We start from the raw sequence: 18,681 nt of genomic DNA, 5'->3' as shown, positions 1-18,681 counted from the left end.
TGTCTGGTTCATCCAGGGGTGAGTTTTCCCAAGTTTTCCAGGATTCACATCTAACCAGATAACTACTGGGCCATATTCTCTCTTCTTTGTTTGTTTGAGATTGTCTGCCTTGCCTTTCTTCTAAAATAGCCCTCAAGCAAAAGTTTAAAAGGAGAATATAATAACACTAGTTTGAAATGCTGTATAACACGGTATGTGGCACCTCTCAGTAATTAATCCGTCCCCTATGGGTGTGTGCATATGTGCACCTGGTATATTGCGTAGCTTGCTGGATCGCAGTTTTCCAGCTTTCCTTGAGATCTAAAATAACTTTTTTATTCAGATGTTTCATCTAATGTTTAACCTGGGAAGTGTTCTAGGAGATGCTAGAAGTCTAGCCAAAATATCTTCCCCAACAACATTTTTAACAATGATGATATTGTCCAATGACTCATTCATTCGAGAGAGCAGTTATTTGGAGAACGACAGCGATTGGAGCTTGGCCCAGGGCCTTGGTAATGCTATCTCAAAACTTATAAGACATTTTTAGTTAACAGAATTCAAAGCATTGTTTGTGCCTTTTCCAAACTGTCAGAGAAGCTGTTTGAAAATACCATTGCTGGGAAACAAGGCTTTGCTTTATCCTTCAGGAAGGTAGCGCTATCCACTGTGAGGGGCCGTCCTGCAATGCAGCCTGTTGTTGTAAAATAGCAGAGCCCCTGTTGAAAATATTCTACCCCTTTGTTGCAAAGACTTTGGGGCAAAGTTTCCTTAGGCAGCTCAGATCTGCTCAGCACATAAGAACATAAGAAAGGCCCTACTGAATCAGACCAAGGCCCATCAAGTCCAGCAGTCTGTTCACACAGTGGCCAGCTAGGTGCCTCTAGACAGCCCACAAACAAGATGACAGCAGCACCATCCTGCCTGTGTTCCACAGCACCTAATATAATAGGCATGCTCCTCTGATACTAGAGAGAATAGGTATGCAGCATGGCTAGTATCCATTTTAACTAATAGCCATGAATACCCCTTTCCTCCATGAATATGTCCACTCCCCTCTTAAAGCCTTCCAAGTTGGCAGCCATCACCACATCCTGGGGCAGGGAGTTCCACAATTTAATTATGCGTTGTGTGAAAAAATACTTCCTTTTATCTGTTTTGAATCTGTCACCCTCCAGCTTCAACAGATGACCTCGCGTTCTAGTATTATGGGAGAGGGAGAAAAACGTCTCCCTGTCCACTCTCTCCAAACCATGCATAATTTTATAAACCTCTATCATGTCTCCCCTTAGCCGCCTTCTTTCTAAGCTAAACAGCCCTAAGCGTCTTAACCACTCCCCATAGGACAGTTCCTCTAGTCCCCTAATCATTTTGGTTGCTATTTTTTGCACCTTCTCAAGCTCTGTAATATCCTTTTTTAGGTGTGGTGACCAGAACTGTACACAATATTCCAAGTGTGGTCTCACCATAGGTTTGTACAAGGGCAGTATGATATCAGCAGTTTTATTCTCTATTCCTCATCTAATTATGGCCAGCATGGAATTTGCCTTTTTTACAGCAGCCACACACTGGGTTGACATCTTCATTGAGCTAAACACTACCACCCCAAGATCCCTTTCTTGGTCTGTCGCTGCCAGCACAGATCCCATTAGTGTATATGTGAAGTTGGGATTTTTCGCCCCAATATTCATCACTTTACACTTGCTCACACTGAATCTCATTTGCCATTTTAATGCCCATTCTTCCAGTATGTAGAGATCCTTCTGGAGCTCTTCACAGTCTGATTTTGTTTTAACCACCCTAAATAATTTGGTGTCGTCTGCAAACTTGGCTACTGCACTGTTTAACCCCAACTCCAGGTCATTGATGAACAGGTTGAAAAGCACCGGTCCCAACACAGATCCCTGAGGCACCCCACTGCTCACATCCCGCCATTGTGAGAACTGACCATTGATTCCTACTTTCTGCTTCCTGTTTTTCAGCCAGCTCTCAATCCATAAGAGGACTTGTCCTCTTATCCCATGACTATGAAGTTTGCTTAGCAGTCTTTGGTGGGGGACTTTGTCAAAAGCTTTTTGGAGATCCAAATACACAATGTCCACAGGCTCATTCCTGTCCACATGCTTATTGACGCTTTCAAAAAGCTCTAATAGGTTAGTGAGACAGGACCTACCTTTACAGAAGGTTGGGTTTTGCTTAGTAGGCCTTGCCCTTCTATATGCTTGACAATTTTACATTTAATAATGCTTTCCATCAATTTACCCGGAACAGACGTTAAGCTAACTGGCCTGTAATTTCCTGGGTCCCCCCTGGAACCATTTTTTAAATGGGTGTTACATTGGCCATTCTCCAGTCCTCTGGTACAGAGGCTGATCGAATGGACATATTACATATCTTTGTTAGAAGTTCAGCACAAATAGTGGATGATGTTTCCCAGACTGTACCACTTCAGAAGAATGCTCGCCCCCTCTCTCAGATCCCCCCCCTGCACCTAAAAAAAGCCCTGGAATCTGCAACGTTTTCAGTTTAGCCTTCTTCCTGACATCCTAGTTTTCTAACTGCAAGGTTTTCAGTTTCTTGTTTTTATGAGGATTGTTTTAAACACACATCGTACAAGCCCAAAGCAGGGTTGTTGTTTTTTCATATTACCTGCTGTATGTACAAACTGGAACAGACAGTTCACCAGAAAAGACAGTCATGCTAGGAAAAGTTGAGGGCAGCAGGAAAAGAGGAAGACCCAACAATAGATGGATTGACTCTATAAAGGAAGCCACAGCCCTCAATTTGCAAGATCTGAGCAAGGCTGTCAAAGACAGGACATTTTGGAGGACTTTGATTCAAAGGATCGCCATGAGTTGGAAGCGACTTGACAGCACTTAAAACACACACATGTACAGATCAACACTTGATCAGATGTATATCTCCTCTTACAGCATACAAATGTGTGTCAGTCTAGGGCCTGGGAGATATTTAACCTTTTTTGTAGTTCAGGGTCACTGATATATATATATTTTTGCCCTTTTTAGAGCAATGTTTCCCTAACTTTCTTCCCTCAAGGAATTTCTTTCCACATGGTTTATCAGCCCCAAAACCCGCAAGCATTTTGTGTTCCGGCGTGCTGTCGACATTCATGTGTGGCTCTGGCCGACTGGGCCTCAATACTGACCTTTTAGTAACCTAGAGTGTACCCCAGACCACACCAATAGTTCCCTGCAGGTTTATATTACAGAGGGAAATGCATAATGCTAGAGAAAGTACCCTTCAGGGAAGCTTCTCTGCCAGTACAGATCCTTCTCATTGTATCTGATGAAGGGAGCTTTGACTCTCAAAGGCTTATACCCTGAATATCTTGTTGGTGTCTAAAGTGCTACTGGTCTTGAATCTAGCTGTTCTAGGGCAGACCAAAACGGCTACCCTCAGAAATGACTGTCTTAGTTGTTGTCGACCTTGCCTGTCTTCATTTTGCCTTCCTGTCCTTGGTGTATCTCCAAGAAACATTTCATGGCTTGGAACAGCTAATTTAGAGAATCCCACCTCTAATTTAGAGAATCCCACCCAATCCTATTCTCTCTCTGCAGCTGGATGACTTGTACTTAATTGCTATCTGCCACTGCCGGGGAATAAAGTCACTGAGGGACCTCACTGCTGAGCACCTTCCTTTGCTGAGAAACATCTCAAAAGAAGGGAAGGTGAGTACCATTGTCTGGTTAATCCAGATTTTTTCCTCTGACCCTTTTCTGAGTAATTTCTTTCCTCCTTTCTTTCCATCTTGCTTTCCTTTCTTCCTCCTTATATTTTTGAACCACTTTTTTGACAAAAACAATTGTCTCCCAATTACAGAAGTCAAAATCCAGTATACCTTGGGGAAAGTTCCTCTGAGAGGGGGGTTCTCAGCTGCTTCAGATGGAAGCATGATGGATAGGATCTTGTCTGCTTCTTGCCTGCCCACTCACTGTCTGTTTCAGAAATGGCAATTGGATGGTGACGGCCATTGTTCAGTTTGTTGCTGAAGAAGGTGTGAGGTCATTCTCTTTCGCAACTGAACATACTTCACCACCAGGAATATGCCATTCTTTCTCAGTGGAAGAGAATATTCTGGATAATAGGAGCAACCTGATCCAGAAAATCCACACATATAATCTGCTGGTGTCACATCTGTTGGCTTTTTGGCACTAGGTAAAGATATCCCCCTCCCCAAGCTTAATGAATGGTCACAGTGATTCAAAATGCTGGCAGAGAGGACATTCTTGAGGTCTTTCTCTTTCAGAAGGGAATTGTGACCTGTGATTGGTCTCTCCAAACTTTATGTATCTCATCAATCTTCCTCAAATAGTCAGGTGAACATGAACATTTTTCTACATTTTCTCCCCTGTACTGTTAAGTACCACAGTGGGCACCCAGGTAGCTGGAGAGGAAACCAATTATATCCATATCCACTCCTTTATTACTAAGATCCTCCTGGTAGTTCAAGGAAAAATTCTACACCTCTCCAAAGTTCCTGATCTTTCTCACAGTCACAATCAGATCCTATACCTGTACATCTGCTGTTTTCATATGGTGGTGCTTTCTCAGTTGATGAAAAAGCTGTTCAAACAGTTGACTACCTCTTCCTTTGCCTACTATCAGGTGACTGTCTTAGTGGCAATGTGCTTAGCCAGGAGGTTTAGCAAACTATGATCTTTTCATTGTGACCTTCTCTTCTTAGTTGCAGATAAAGACAAAGCTGCTCTTGGATCTGGCATCTCCTTCTTACCTCAAGTGGCACTGAGTTTTCATATCCACCAAAATCTTGTTTTACCAATTTTTTTTTGCCTAAACCATCCTCTGATGGTGAAATGAGTCTTCAGTCTTTCGATTCTAGTAAAGCACTAGTATCCTACTTGGACAGGAGAGCTACTTTTAGGAAAACTGTTTCCTTTTTGTTGGTTGTTCTTGACCTAACGGGGCAGAAGGTTTCTTCCCGACACCTTACCCATTGGGTGTCAGGTACCATAAGACTGTAGTATGAGTTGGCTCCCAGATTGTTCCCAGAGCCTGTACATGCATGTTCTACAGGAACCACAGAGACATCCACAGGTTCTGGCAAAGAAATTCCATTCTAGAGCTTAGCAGAGTGGCTGTCTGGTAACTTCTTTACCACCTTTGTAAGACACTGTGCCCTGGGCATCAGAGCATATATGGATGCCTCCTTTGGAGGAGCCAAGCGCAACACTCTCTTCGCATGACTGAGCCCACCATCAGATAGGTCAGCTTGCCAGTCTGTTCCTGTTTGTGTGATGCAAAGAGACCACAGTGAAGAAAACCAGGTCGCTCGCCCACATTCAGGTCTTCTTCAAGCGTTGTTCGTTGTTGCAGTCACACAGCCCTCCTGCCATCCCCACAACAGGTGTTCTTTAACTTGTTGCGATGCTGTCTCAGATGATCTGAGGAGAAAGCTGTGACTCCTCCCCCTTGGTCATGCCCAGGCTTGGAGGTGTGGGAGGGAATTTCATTCATGCCTGAAGACTTGGCACTAGAAGGCCCCAGGTTCAGGCTCTGTCCAGGCACACAGGCCGTTTGCCTAACTGCACAGATGACCGCTCGAGGAACAGGTAGGCAGACGGGGTTTTGTCGAAATGTTTTGGTTGGCTGATGGCACCGTCTGCGGAGTGCCGTCTTTAAAATTTTTGATTGAAAGAGCGGGATTAAAAAAAAAACATTTAAAAAATAAATAAATTGCACGGAGGGAAAACGTCTAGGCTTGCGGTATCTCCCGAGCCTCCGAAAACGTTCTCCGTTTCTCAAAAGCCTCTCACTTGTTTCCAGTGAGGTCTCAAAGAACTTTCCTACACCGCTTTTCGAGCGGTTTGCTTACAAAACCAGGCCATTGTGGTTGTGGCTGGAGCTCAGGAAGCACTCGAGCCCTCGCTTCATAGTTTAGTGTGGAGTTTGTTTTTTTAATGTTCAATATATTTTTTGCTCGGCAGTGTGGATTTACAGCTTCCCTTGTCAAAAGTCCAGCCCCTCTCTTCTTTTCTCTTGCCTCCTGTCACCAACACGTTGTCTTCCGGGGACAATTCTTCCCCCCCGACACTGTGATGAAATCCCTGCTGCACTGATAAAATGAAGCGCGTCACTCTGGAGCAAATGTGGTGTGGAGCTTTTCAGAATCTAGTGGCACGGAGCCTGAATCTAGTGCCACCCAAAGCGGAGTTTCTGGAGGAATCAGCTTAGAGGGCTGTGTCAACAATGATCCTGCTCAGGTCCCCATTGACATTGGTGGGATTTATTTCCAGGTAATCATAATTAGACCAGGCAGCTCAAGTTTGACCAACCAACCAAACTTGAGACAGCTGCTGCTCTGTGGCCCTTCTGCATGCAGAGAAATCTATGAACCGCTTCTGATATCACGAGCCAGCAATTTCCATGGCTGATTTGAGTCACATGTCATTAATATGACCTGCATATTGTGTTCATGGAACGCCTAGTGGCAGCTGGTAACATTGGGCTGGATCCAGATGTAGTTTCCACCGATTCCCTCTTCCTACTGCAGACCCCCTCATGTCATTCTTCACGGTTCCCAGTCCTCCAGGAGCAGCATTTAGTGAAAATTGGTGGTCTGCAGTGGGATGGGGGAGCCAGCAAAGTTCCATTATGCCACTGGAAACATTTGTCTGGATCCAGCGTGGTGTAAGTGGTTAAGAGCAGTGGTTTGTACCAGCAGACTCTAATCTGGAGAACCGGGCTTGATTTCCCCACTCCTCCACATGAGCGGCAGAGGCTAATCAGGTGAGCTAGGGTGGTTTCCCCACTCCTACACATGAAGCCTGCTGGGTGACCTTGGGCTAGTCACAGTTCTCTCCGAACTCTCTCAGCCCCACCTACCTCACAAGGTGTCTGTTTTGGGGAGAGGAAGGGAAGGAGATTTGATTCTCCTTAAAAGGTAGAGAAAGTTCGCATATAAAAACCAACTCTTCTTCTTCGTCGTCAACTCATTGTATTGTTCTGAAACTGCCATCTACAATTGTTGCTGGCCCTTAGAGTGTTTGAGCACCCAAAACAAGTACCATACCTAAGTACCAGTGAAATCCCAAGGATTCAGGCTGACACTTGACTGGGCATGTAAGCCTCACTAATGTAAGTGGCACACAGACATGCTGAATTTTCTCTGCATCTTCTGTGGATGTCCTTTAAGAGATTCTGAACTGTATTTCACACCAAAACATGTATGCTTTATTATTTACCAATCCCTTCTGTTCCTTTGTGGAAACGTGAATCTTACGGCATACACTTGTCTTCGTTCCTTGAATCTAGTTCCAGCAGACAAAGCCACATGGAGAGACAACCTGTGCTGAAAAACAAGTGTGAATTTTCACTTGTTTGTTACTTCTCTTTTTCTTTCCTGTCTGATAGGATCCCGCCCAGTTGTATTTTCAGAGCTTCCTTTTTAACCCAGATTGGCAGAGACGTCAGTCTGTAGCAGCGGAATAAAAAGGAGTACAGTGGCACCTTGGAGATCAACAGACTTTATTCCATCATAAACTTTTTGTGAGCCAGAACTCACTTCATCAGACATGTGTAGCATTAAGTATAAATGTATTTGCCTAGTGGGACACTTCGAGGCATCTGACAAAGTGAGCTTTACGCTGGAATAAATTCTGCTAGTCTCTAATGTGCCGCTGGACTCTTGTTTTATTTTGCCTTTTAAAACGTGGCAGACAGAACCCTGGAGCCAGCACAAGCATTAGTATATCCAGGGGACCCCCATCCCCCAAAATAACTGCCCAGGCATCTTTGCACAAGCACAGTAAAGTCAGAAAAACAAAATTGCAGAGATTGCCCCTGTCTTCTTGGGACTAGGTTAACAGAGGAGAATCCCCCTCCATACTCTCTTCTTTGTTATGATGAGAGGGAAGAAGAGGAGGAGGGAAGTGGAGGAGAAGGAGTTGGTTTTTCCATGCCAACTTTCTCTACCACTTGAAGAATCAAACAGGCTTACAATCACCTTCCCTTCCCCTCCCACAACAGGCACCCTGTGAGGTAGGTGGGGCTGAGAGAGCTGTGACTAGCCCAAGGTCACCCAGCTGGCTTCACGTGTAGGAGTGGGAAAACAAATCCGCCACTCAGGTGGAGGAGTGGGGAATCAAACCCGGTTCTCCAGATCAGAGTCCACCGCTCCAAACCCCCGCTCTTAACCACAAGGGCATGCTGGGAGTTGTAGCACTCCGTGGGAATGGCAAAGTGGTCCAAAAGAAGAGTCTGGGAAGCTGGTCTAGGGTCCAGTTGGCAAACGTTCACTCGGTCTTGGGACAGGAATCCATTCTGTAATCATCACACACGTGTGAAATTCTTGGCTGTTAATATATTTTTCCAAAAACTACAGGCATGGTTCATATGTAATAAGCCTGGAGGATTCCTGGGATGCAGAGATGTGGCCATCTGCTACTGAAGGTGCAAAGCCCTTTCTGCCCCTGTCCTTCCTTTCATCGTTTGCATTTTAGGTATATGCAGCTCAATCCCTTTCATGTTCAGTTCCATTGATTTCAGGGCAACTTACTCCTAAGGACTGCCGCTTCAAAGCAGGGCAAGATCGCTTGGCTATTCCCTTGATCTGTTTTTCATCACCATTGGTTTGTTGTAGACCATTTTTATAATTCTCTGGGAACTATTGCCAAGATTCGTGCAGTCATACTATCAGTGTGTGATTTTTAAAATGTTTAATTTTTGTGACAAAGTGTTGTTTTTTTACTTCACAGTGGTATTATTTTGCAGTCCCAGAATTGTTACTTTACACCACTGGGATAAGCAGGACAAATGCAGAGTTGTCAGGAAGCGGGAATCTTCACTCCGCAATGAAACTCACTGGGTGACTATGGGCCAAGCCTTCTGTCTCAGCCTAACCAATTTTACGTGGTTGTTGTGAGCTCCTTGAAGGAAGGCTCGGGCAAGGCAAAATGGCAGGGAGGAGGCAGGGTTGAGCATCTACTCGACATGCTGAATTCCCAGTTTCAGTAGGGTCAGGGGAGCTGGTAGTGTGAAAGTCCTCTGCTTGAGACCCTGGAGAGCTGCCGCCAGTTCGGAGACAATACTGACCTTGAGAGACCAGAGGTCTCACTTGGTATGAGGAAGCTTCATGTGTTCCTGGAAAACCATCACCCATTTCCTCTGAACTCTCAGGCTGTTTCCGGACACTTGAACTGGAATTAAGATCTTCAGCTGGAGCCAAATGCAAGCCTTCGCCCATTCCTCCCAGAAGCGGAGAGATTATTCCCAGAAAATTTATTTTCGGCACACACAGCGCGAGGTCTCCCTCCTGTGCCTTTTAAAGGCGGTAACTGGGATTGCTCCTAACTCAGTCACTGACACTTCAGACTGAATCTGTTCAGGCTGGTTGGTGTTGAACTGGTGCCCCACCAAGTCATGGCTTCATGGGAGGCCATTTCTGTCTGGTCAGCCATTGGTGGGCATTTGACCTCTTTCCGGGCCTCCTCAAGTCTTTTTTGTGCCACTTCTGCAGAAGACTCTGTTGAAATGTTCAAGGTACCCACCCCGTTGCCATTGCAAACAGTTCAGAATCTGATTGCATCATTTCCAAGAGCCCGGGGTGACCAAAGGGCGACCCTGTCAAAGTCCAACACTGCTGTTGACAGCTTTAATCACACTCCCCAACAACAGCAGCTGGTGAGCTGCACAAGCAATGAAGTTGGAAGGGAAAATAAGCTGAGCAAGTCCCTCATTGATGGAAGCCAGCCAGAAATTGTGCCCTTGTCGTGTCCCAGGACCAGAGGCAGATGAGCATGGTCAGGAGCGGTCTGAGGTCAAAGCCAGGTGATCTATAAAGTCCAGGTCAAACTAACAAAACGTAGTCCAAGAGAAGCGTCAGGGTTCAGTCCAGAGTCAGAGGCATGCAGGGTTCAGAAACAGGTAAAGTCCCAGTGGACACAGAGAGGTAATACACTTGTTCATCTTCGTGGCTTCTGTGCAGGCACGCACGGGACTGCGCTTGCGCAGGCCAGCCGCGGAGAACTGACTAGAAAGCTTTTAGGAGCTTCAGAGCACCTGGAGCGCTCCCCCTCCCCTCCGTCCCAGGCCAAGAGCGAGCCGCCTTCCCGCCCAATGGTCATGTGACAGAGGGGGGAGGAGCGCTCCTCCCTCAGTTCTCTCTTCGCCGCTGAGGAGAGAACACTAGCTTCGTTTCAGAGCGTCTTTTCTGTTACCTCAGAGAAAATTTCTCTTCAGGATTTTATTTCTTTTTTGCCAATATGATTTTATTTAACGACTGTGCCAAATGTAGAAATAGTGTGGCGCAAAATAATGACTGTTGTTACGTTTGAGAGATTTGTGCTTTTTCTTTTATTTCAGAAAAGTTTCTCTCTTCAGGATTTGATTTCCTTTTTGCCAATATGGTTTTATGTAACAAATGTGCCAAATATAAAAGGATTGTAGCACAAAATAACGATGATTGTTGTGCTGTTTAAGAGACTTACGTCTTTTCTTTCACTTTAGAAGAGTCTTCTCTTCAGGATTTGATTTCTTTTCTTTTTGTCAATGTGGTGTTGTGGGAAAACGGGGGTTCGAGGAGGAGAGAGACCCGAGACCGTTAGTCGAGAAAACAGTTTTATATCAGCTGCGGCTCAGCCCTCATTAACAAGCACAAAGACTGCTGTCTCAGCGGCTTTATTTAACAAATTTGCCAAATGTACAATAGTATGGTACAAATTAATAATGCTTGTTCTATTTGGGAGACTTGTGTCTTTTCTTCTACCTCAGAAAAAAATTTCTCTCAGCATTTGATGTCTGTTTTGCCACTATGGCTTTCTTTAACAATTCTGCAAATGCAGAATGAGTATGCCACAAATTAATGGTCTGTTCTGTTTCAGATCTTGTTTTAATCTTGTCTCTTTCTCATTTTTACAAGTAATTCAGGCTGTGTTGCTCCAGTTCGAATGTCTGTGAGAAAATCCGGCTTTACAGGTCTCAAACCCAAACACTGCGATAATGACTGGATATGCTGCAGTACTAGGGGTTCTGTCCCCCATGATGTGCATGGATGAGACCTCGAAGTTGACAGGCTCTGAGAAAAGCCACTGTACGGTTGCACTAGGGACTCGGTGTTCCGTCCCCCATGACGTGCATGGATGAGACCTCAAAGTCGAAAGGCTGCATAGGAAGCCTTTTTACTGTGGCGCTAGGGGCTCTGGCCCCCATGACGTGCATGGATGATGCCTCGACATCGACAGGCTCCGTGGAAAGCCTGCTAGCCTACAGCACTAGGGGGTCAGTCCCCCATGACGTTCAGAGAGGAGGTCTCGAGGTCAAACAATTCCAAGGAGGTGGGAACGCCTACTCCTCCGGGTGTTAAAGCCTCGACGTTGGCTTGTCTCTGACGCACCAATACAACAGCCACCGGGCTCTTGTCGATGTCATACACTGATTCCTACTCGGTGCTGAGACTAACGGGTTCGAGTTGCCTCCATGCCGACCGTCTATTGCTGCCAAGGCGGCATCTGTTCGGAGTCTCGGCATTGCAGCCCCCCCCCCCCCCGCTTTCCTCGACGTCAGGCATCGCCGTCGCTGGTGGGGTAAGCAAGCTTGGGCTGAAATATTGTCCAGCATGTGGGGAAGACTTCTCAGCCATGTTCCGTTACCCCCCTTATGTTCCCAGAGCCTCTTCTTGGGGCTCCCGCTGGACTGCATATACCCCCATGGGTGTATAGACACTCATCCTCTCTGTGAAAAGTGTCTTCCCGCCAACCTCGAAGTCGATTTACATGGCCACCTCAGCATCAAGGAGGGAGGGCTCATGGGACATTTCATCTCATATGCAACCCATGAGAGTTCCTGCCTGTATCACCCACGGGGTTGTTCAGCTGTATTTAAAACAGTTAATCTGGATGGCATAGGCTTGGAAGATTTGATATTCTCCCTGAGATTCAAACTCGGATCTGACAAGGAGTTTTGTTATGCGAAGCCTACGTGGTATACATTTGGCTTACTTCTTTTAATAGCCAAGCTTTCACCTAGAAGGTGGAAAATCTATATAAAGCTGAAAGGAGGATGCTGGATTCCTCTTACAGTATCCCCTACCCAGTAGATGGTGCTGAGACACTTCTATCTCAATATGGGTCAGGTTCCCATTTTTTTTCCAGGGGTTTCTGGGGCTACCCCTTTGACTCTGGGCAGGAGCAGTGAATCTCCCATTAAGGGAAGAATACTTTTCAGTGTTAGGGGTGTAATTAGCCTAAGCGTTCTGGTTGCTATCATTTTCACCAAAATGATGGGGGACTTATTGGTCTGTTTTCACTTTCCATTGGGTTAAGGTAGTATTACCTAGCCTGGAGTTCAACCTAGGGTAAGGTCCCATTGCCTAACCTGTTTTCTTCCAGATCCTCAGTCGCTAACTAGGCAATCTCTTCATGTACTCAGTGCCAGAGGACCATGTCTTTCAGGTTCATTACAGCACATAAACAACCTATTGGTTTGGTGCATGGAAGGCTGAAGCAGCAGCTTCTTTGGAAATCGCTTCCAGGTGGGTGGACGCTGCAAGACTTTGTGTTTATAGCAGTGTTGAATTAAACTGTCCGCTCCAGGTGGAGGCCCCTTGCAACAGGGCTCACGCCTTTTTCACTGCTTTCCTTGCCACAACAGATCTCCAAGTCTTCTGTAAAGTGGCAACCTGGTCCTTCTGTCCACATTCCTCTGGCATTGCCCTGTAGATGTGGATTCCAGGGGGGAAGCAGCTGTTTGGGAGAGTTGTCTTTTAATTTGGTGACAAGCCCACACCCACCTCCATGGTAGGTGAGCTTGCTATTCTCCCATGCGGGACTGCACAGAAGCCACGAAGATGAAAAAGTGTTGCACTTACCTGTAACTGTTGTTCATCGAATGGTCTTCTGTGCAGGCATGCATCCCTCCCTCCTTTCCCTGCTGTGGGCTACTGTTTAGTGGCTATTGTGTTCTTCCACGATGGCGAAGGGAGAATTGAGGGAGGAGCGCTCCTCCCCCCTCCGTCACATGACCATTGGGCGGGAAGCCAGCTCGCTTTTGGCCTGGGACGGAGGGGAGGGGGAGCGCCCCAGGTGCTCTGAAGCTCCTAAAAGCTTTCTAGTCAGTTCTCCGCGGTTGGCCTTTGCAAGCGCAGTCCCATGCGTGCCTCCACAGAAGACCACTAGATGAACAACAGTTACAGGTAAGTGCAACACTGTTTTCCCCACACTTGCCTGGATGCAAACATCTGCTTAAATAAGCCTAGGAGGAACCAGTTGTTGCTGGTTCCTTTGACAGCACTCCTTGCAGAGGAGGCTCATTATCCTCATTGCTGTCAGCTGGCAGTGCTCTTGTGCGTGCAACGTAGCCTCCTACGCTCAAGTAGGACTGATCTGCACTTTCGGCATTGCTGCTCCAGAGGCTGTGGAGGGCTGCTGTCGGAAGCAGGTGAGCCCCCCACCCTGGATGGTTGTAGGCATGGGGAACGTTCATCTGTGTTCCTGCTCTGCCTCCTGTGGTTCTTCCCTTTCACTGACTGTTGCTTCCAGGTCCTATTCCTCTGAGGAAGCCTCAGCAGGCTGACTCATGACAGCCCTTTCCCCACATGTTCTCCATTGCCACCACTTCATTCCAACAGGAACCAGAGCTAAAAGCGACAAGAAGGCCCATGCGATGGTTCTCTTCCATTTTGTGTTGCCGATGGAGGCTGAAGGACTGAAAGCTTCTCTTGCCTAAGCTGTTTCCCGCACGTGCAAAATTAGTGAGGAAGGTTGTCCCCGATTATCTCCCCCCCCCCCCTCAGCTGGCTAGTTTTATGAGTGGAGGGAACATGAGGTGTCTGCTCCAATTTTCAGCTCTAAGGCAACTGTTAATTTCAGCAAATGAGAATTAGTTTACAAAATCACTTGCAGTGAGGTGATAGTCCTTGAAGTCACTCCAACCCAAAGTGTGTGCACGTTTGTTGGAAATTGAAAGGGAGAGGTCATGAAGAGCTCTTTGCCTGTTCCATTTCTCTTGAAATAAGTGATTACATTAATCAATCACAGGCTGGCTATCTCCAGGCCGAGTTCACAGTTCTCACAGAAAAACCATGAATTCCCCAAGAACAGCAGGAAGAACATGTTTGGCCTGGTGCTTGGGGTAGACCACAAGTGATACCTCAGAATGGCAACTCTGAGAAAACCCCTGAAGCTTAGTTCTGGGGATGGGAGTGTCATAAGTTGTGTGTTGCCCAAATATGAGCCACCGTTCAAGATGGAGCCACTGTTGAGGTTGATGTGCGCTAGGAGTCGAGGAACGCTTTTTTGAGGGGACACCGGACAGGGGACTGTTGCTGTCCTCCATCGAGTCAGGAGGCAACAATTCACCTCCATGTCAAATTGAATATAGCAAGAGGAGGGTTCCCCTGGAGCAGGGGAGCTTGGCTGTATGCCATCGGCAGACCACAGTGATAATCCACCCAGATGCGTGCTCAAGGCTATACGTTGGCCCAGTCAGTGTGGTGTAAGGATTAGGGTAAGTGTCCAGAAAATCATCTAGTAGCTGAGGATGAGGGAGAATGTTTTATTTTTTTATTCGATTTGTACCCCGCCCTTTCTCAACCCCAGTGGGATCAGGTAGACTGGGACTGAAATAAGCAAAGTCGTCCTCGGTTGCTTGCAGGAGGTTGCAAGCAGGACTGAGCCTTATCCAACAGAAGGAGTTTATGTGGAGCTTCCAACCACTGATTTGTCTCCTGGCACATAGTTCTAGTCGCTGCGAAGGCCTTCAAAAATCTTTATGGAATCTTGAGGTTCTCATGATAAATATGTTTGCTCACAGGGGTTGATTTGAATAGACCTGTTCTTATTATGCACACCGCACGGTATATCTGAATGTAAAACAATTTACAGACTTGTACCAGTAAGCTGCATCATCTGGCTAGTTCAGGGCAAAGGTTTGCCGAGCAACAAGTTATCCTTGTGGGTGATTCCTAGCTCTTCCTCCCTTTTTTTCTCATAAATCTTGAGTACGTCAGAAGCTCTCCTGTTCCGGCCCCCGCCTATCCTCTGCCTTCCATCATTCCTCCCTTTGATCTTCTTCTGGCTGAGCTCTTTGTGTTGTGACTGCAGGCTGTAAATGCTAAGAGCTAGATGAACATGGGAAAAGCACCTGTCTCCATTAATGTTGATACACATCTATATTACAAGCATAAACCTGTTTCAAAGCACTGGAACTCTCATGCCCCCCCCCCCCCCCGCCACAAACCCTGAAAATTGTAGTTTGGGGAGAACACTGAAACTGTTAGAGCATTCTCATCCTATCTTAGGGCTCCCTGAGGCTTTGCAGCAGAGGTACAGCCTGTTTCATACCTTTTATTAAGTACACCTACATGAAGAAGAAGAAGAAGAGCTGGTTTTCATACCCTGCTTTTCTCTACTTTTAAGGAGTCTCAAAGCGGCTTACAATCGCCTTCCCTTCCCCACCACAGACACCTTGTGAGGTAGGTGAGGCTGAGTGAGTTCGGAGAGAACTGCGACTGGGCCAAGGTCACCCAGCAGGCTTCATGTGGAGGAGTGGGGAATCGAACCCGGTTCGCCAGATTAGAGGCTGCTGCTCTTAACCACTACCCCATGCTGTAGGGAAGGGAGTGAGAAAAGAGCATGTAATGTCAACTAATACAGTGTAGCAGTAGTTGGAGTGTTGGACTATGACCGGTGTGGCCCAGGTTAAATCCTCACTCCGCTGCAAATCTCCCTGGTTGATGTTTGGTCAATCATTCTCTCTCAGCCTGGCCTGTGTCATACGGGTGTTGTGAGGATATAATAGGAAGGGGGGGGGGGAACCATGCGCACCACTCTGGGTCTCTTGGAAGGAAGGGCAGAATAAAAATGGCTAGATAGTTGGATGAGGGAGAAGGCAGCATGGTATAGCCCGGTCTCATCAGATCTCAGAAGTTAAGCAGGGTCCGTACGTGGATGGGGGACCACCAAGCAAGACTCTGCAGAGGAAGGCAACGGCAAACCATCCCTGCTTCTCACTTGCCTCGAAAGCCCCTTGAGAACCAGCGTGGTTTAGTGGTTAAGAGCAGCGGACTCTAATCTGGAGAGCCCGATTGGATTCCCCACTTGTCCACATGAATCCAACTGGGTGACCTTGGGCCAGTCACAGTTCTCTCTGAACTCTCTCAGCTCCACCTACCACATAAGGTGTCTGTTGTGGGGAGGGGAAGGGGAGGCGATTGTAAGCCACTTTGAGACTCCTTAAAAGTAGAGAAAAGCAGGATATGAAAACCAGCTCTTCTTCTTCATGTAGGTGTACTTAATAAAAGGTATAAAACAGGCTGTACCTCTGCTGCAAAGCCTCAAAGGTAGAGAAAAGCGGGGTATAAAAACCAACTCTTCTTGCTGAGGTCACTGTAAGTTGTGGAACTTTACACAGTAATAGACAGTAATTTAGCACAGCTAAGGTGTTTTAAAACAAATCTGTGCCCTAGCACATGCCGATACTATTGCTCACTTCTCTTGAACCACACTGCTTCTCCATCCTGGGCTTAGCAAACTCATGGCATAAGAATGCTAAGCGCCATTGGAGAGTGTGCCTGTATTGTGGGTGGATGCTAAGGTGGAGCCTCTTCCTGCTTTTGAATTTATGCTTGGTAATTAGCAGCGTGTTCCAGGCTGAAGGGCCCCACATTTTATTTTTTAAGTTTTTCACTCTGAACCGCCGTTCAGGAAGTGACTGCGAAGCCAGTGCATACCTGCTCCACATTTCTTAAGAGCCCCTTTAACGCGGAGCCCCTTTAACGCGACCTTTTGTATTTGCTCCGCCCCCGCACCACAGCATTTACTGAAGGAACCATGAAAAATCACAAACACGGCTTAGCTATGCAAACCATTGCCAATGGCTATGCAAATGAAGGAGAGAAGGAGCAGGGGAGTGTGGAATTTCTCCTTTTGCATCGGGACCATGAATAGGCAATTTTAAAGGTCACATTGAAAAAAAGAGCTCTGAGCAAGCATCAAAATTGGTAGTGTAAGCATAAGCTTACGGAGCGAATAAAAGGTTGACCCCCAGTAATTTAAATCATTGAATGTACTATTTCTTTTTCTTTCTTTTTTACTAGGAGGCCATAGTGAAGCACTTTGGGGCTGCTGGAGCCCAGTTGCGGGTCTATCTGCATTACCAACCATCTTATTATCACCTCCATGTACATTTCACTTCCCTGGGCTACGATGCCCCCGGATCCTCTGTGGAGCGAGCCCACCTCCTTTCGGACGTGATCGATAACCTGGAACTCGACTCCCGCTACTATCAGAAGCGCACTCTGACCTTTGCCCTCCGTGCTGATGAACCCCTACTGAAAAAATTCCAGGAAGCTGGTCGAGTCTGAACTCATCGTTGAGGACAGCTGGATTATGAATATCAACATTTCCTAGGGATAATTTTATACATTGTCTTTTAAGATATTTTCTTTATGGTTTTGTAAGGCTCCGATTGCATTTCCCATCTGTTGTGGTTGTTATTATTTTTGTATTAATAAACAGCTATGTCTATTCATTTGGGTTTTCTTCTTCTTTCCTGTTCTCTCTCTCTCCCCTCCCCCCCTCTTTTGCAGGGAGCCTGCTTGGATATCCCTGACATATTCAGTTGAACAGCCAGATTCGCGTCCAGAAGCACTGTAGAGATCAACAATATTTTTTGGGGGGGATGAGCTTTCGTGAGTCAAAACTCCCTTTGTTAGACCAACACGGCTACCCTCTGAAGCTATATTCAGTTGAAGAATCTCCAGTAGCCAAGTTAAACCTCAGCCTGAGAACCTGGAGAGCTGCAGCCAATCAGGGTACATGGTTCTGGTCTAGACAGAATATGACTCATGCCTATTAATTAAAGTCAGACATGTTTTTAAAAAGTATTAAGATCTGCCTCTGTGACTACCCGGTGCTCTTCCTTAGAAGTGTTTTGCCAGGAGGTGCAAACTGCAGACACTAACCACATTTGTTTCAGCGCTGGAGTTTCTCGAAGTTTTCAATTCCTTAAGAATGATTAAAAGGATATCCGAGACTCACAATCAAAAAACCATACCCCCCATCCCTACTTCCTCATCTCTCATCCTTTGCTGGCCAACAATTCCTGGCATCTGCATTTTCAGTGTTCTCCCTTCCTGTTGTCATGATGGACATACTTAGGTTTTGCCAGACTCCTTGGTCTCTACGCTGTTCAGTTTTGGCCCTCTTTCTCTTTGCTTCTTGTTCTCTTCTTCCAGTCCACCACTTTTTTCAGTCTTCCTTCAGCTACCTCATCTCTTGCCCTCCTTCCACCCCACTTCCCAGCTGTCTTATGTCCTTAGCATTCCAGCCTCTGGTACCAACCTTCCTATTAATGTCACGAACCCCCTTCTGTGATTTGGCCCGTGTGAATTTTTTCTCCCATCCAAGCTGACCTTTCACTTCCTGCAGAGAAACTGCACTGGGTATCAGCATTCAGAATGGTTGATGAGGTCACAGCAGCTCAGCCAATGGCTGAGTGGCAACCAACAGGCGGTAACCAGCTTTAAAAAAAACTGTCTTGTTGAGAAGGTGTGAATTAAAATTAAATTACAAGGCTGTGAAGTGGATGATGCTTGAAAGCAACTGTTTCTAACACAGATGCTCAGAAATGCAATACATGTGCTCCAAAGCAGATGTCACAAGACAGCCCAGAGTGGCTTTCCTGCTAATTAATCTGATCCCTTTGAGGAAATTTGAGATGAAGGCT

The 18,681-nt window shown here is 46.4% G+C and overlaps 1 protein-coding gene across 1 annotated transcript in view; it reads left to right on the top strand.

Annotated features, from left to right (window-relative positions):
• DCPS (decapping enzyme, scavenger) overlaps positions 1 to 17,356 on the top strand; it is a 67,221-nt gene extending 49,865 nt beyond the window's left edge. Inside the window, exons 5-6 of the mRNA XM_056860300.1 lie at positions 3,558 to 3,668; positions 17,051 to 17,356. Coding sequence (XP_056716278.1) covers positions 3,558 to 3,668; positions 17,051 to 17,317 — 378 coding nt within the window. The 3' untranslated portion in view covers positions 17,318 to 17,356. The remainder of the gene's footprint in view (positions 1 to 3,557; positions 3,669 to 17,050) is intronic.
• The last annotated feature ends 1,325 nt before the right edge of the window (positions 17,357 to 18,681 follow it).

This window comes from Euleptes europaea, chromosome 14 (genome assembly GCF_029931775.1).
Source record: "Euleptes europaea isolate rEulEur1 chromosome 14, rEulEur1.hap1, whole genome shotgun sequence".
In the NCBI taxonomy this organism is placed as follows: domain Eukaryota; kingdom Metazoa; phylum Chordata; class Lepidosauria; order Squamata; family Sphaerodactylidae; genus Euleptes; species Euleptes europaea.
The sequence above is the reverse complement of the archived record's forward strand: the minus strand, read 5'-3'. Positions and strand labels throughout refer to the sequence as shown.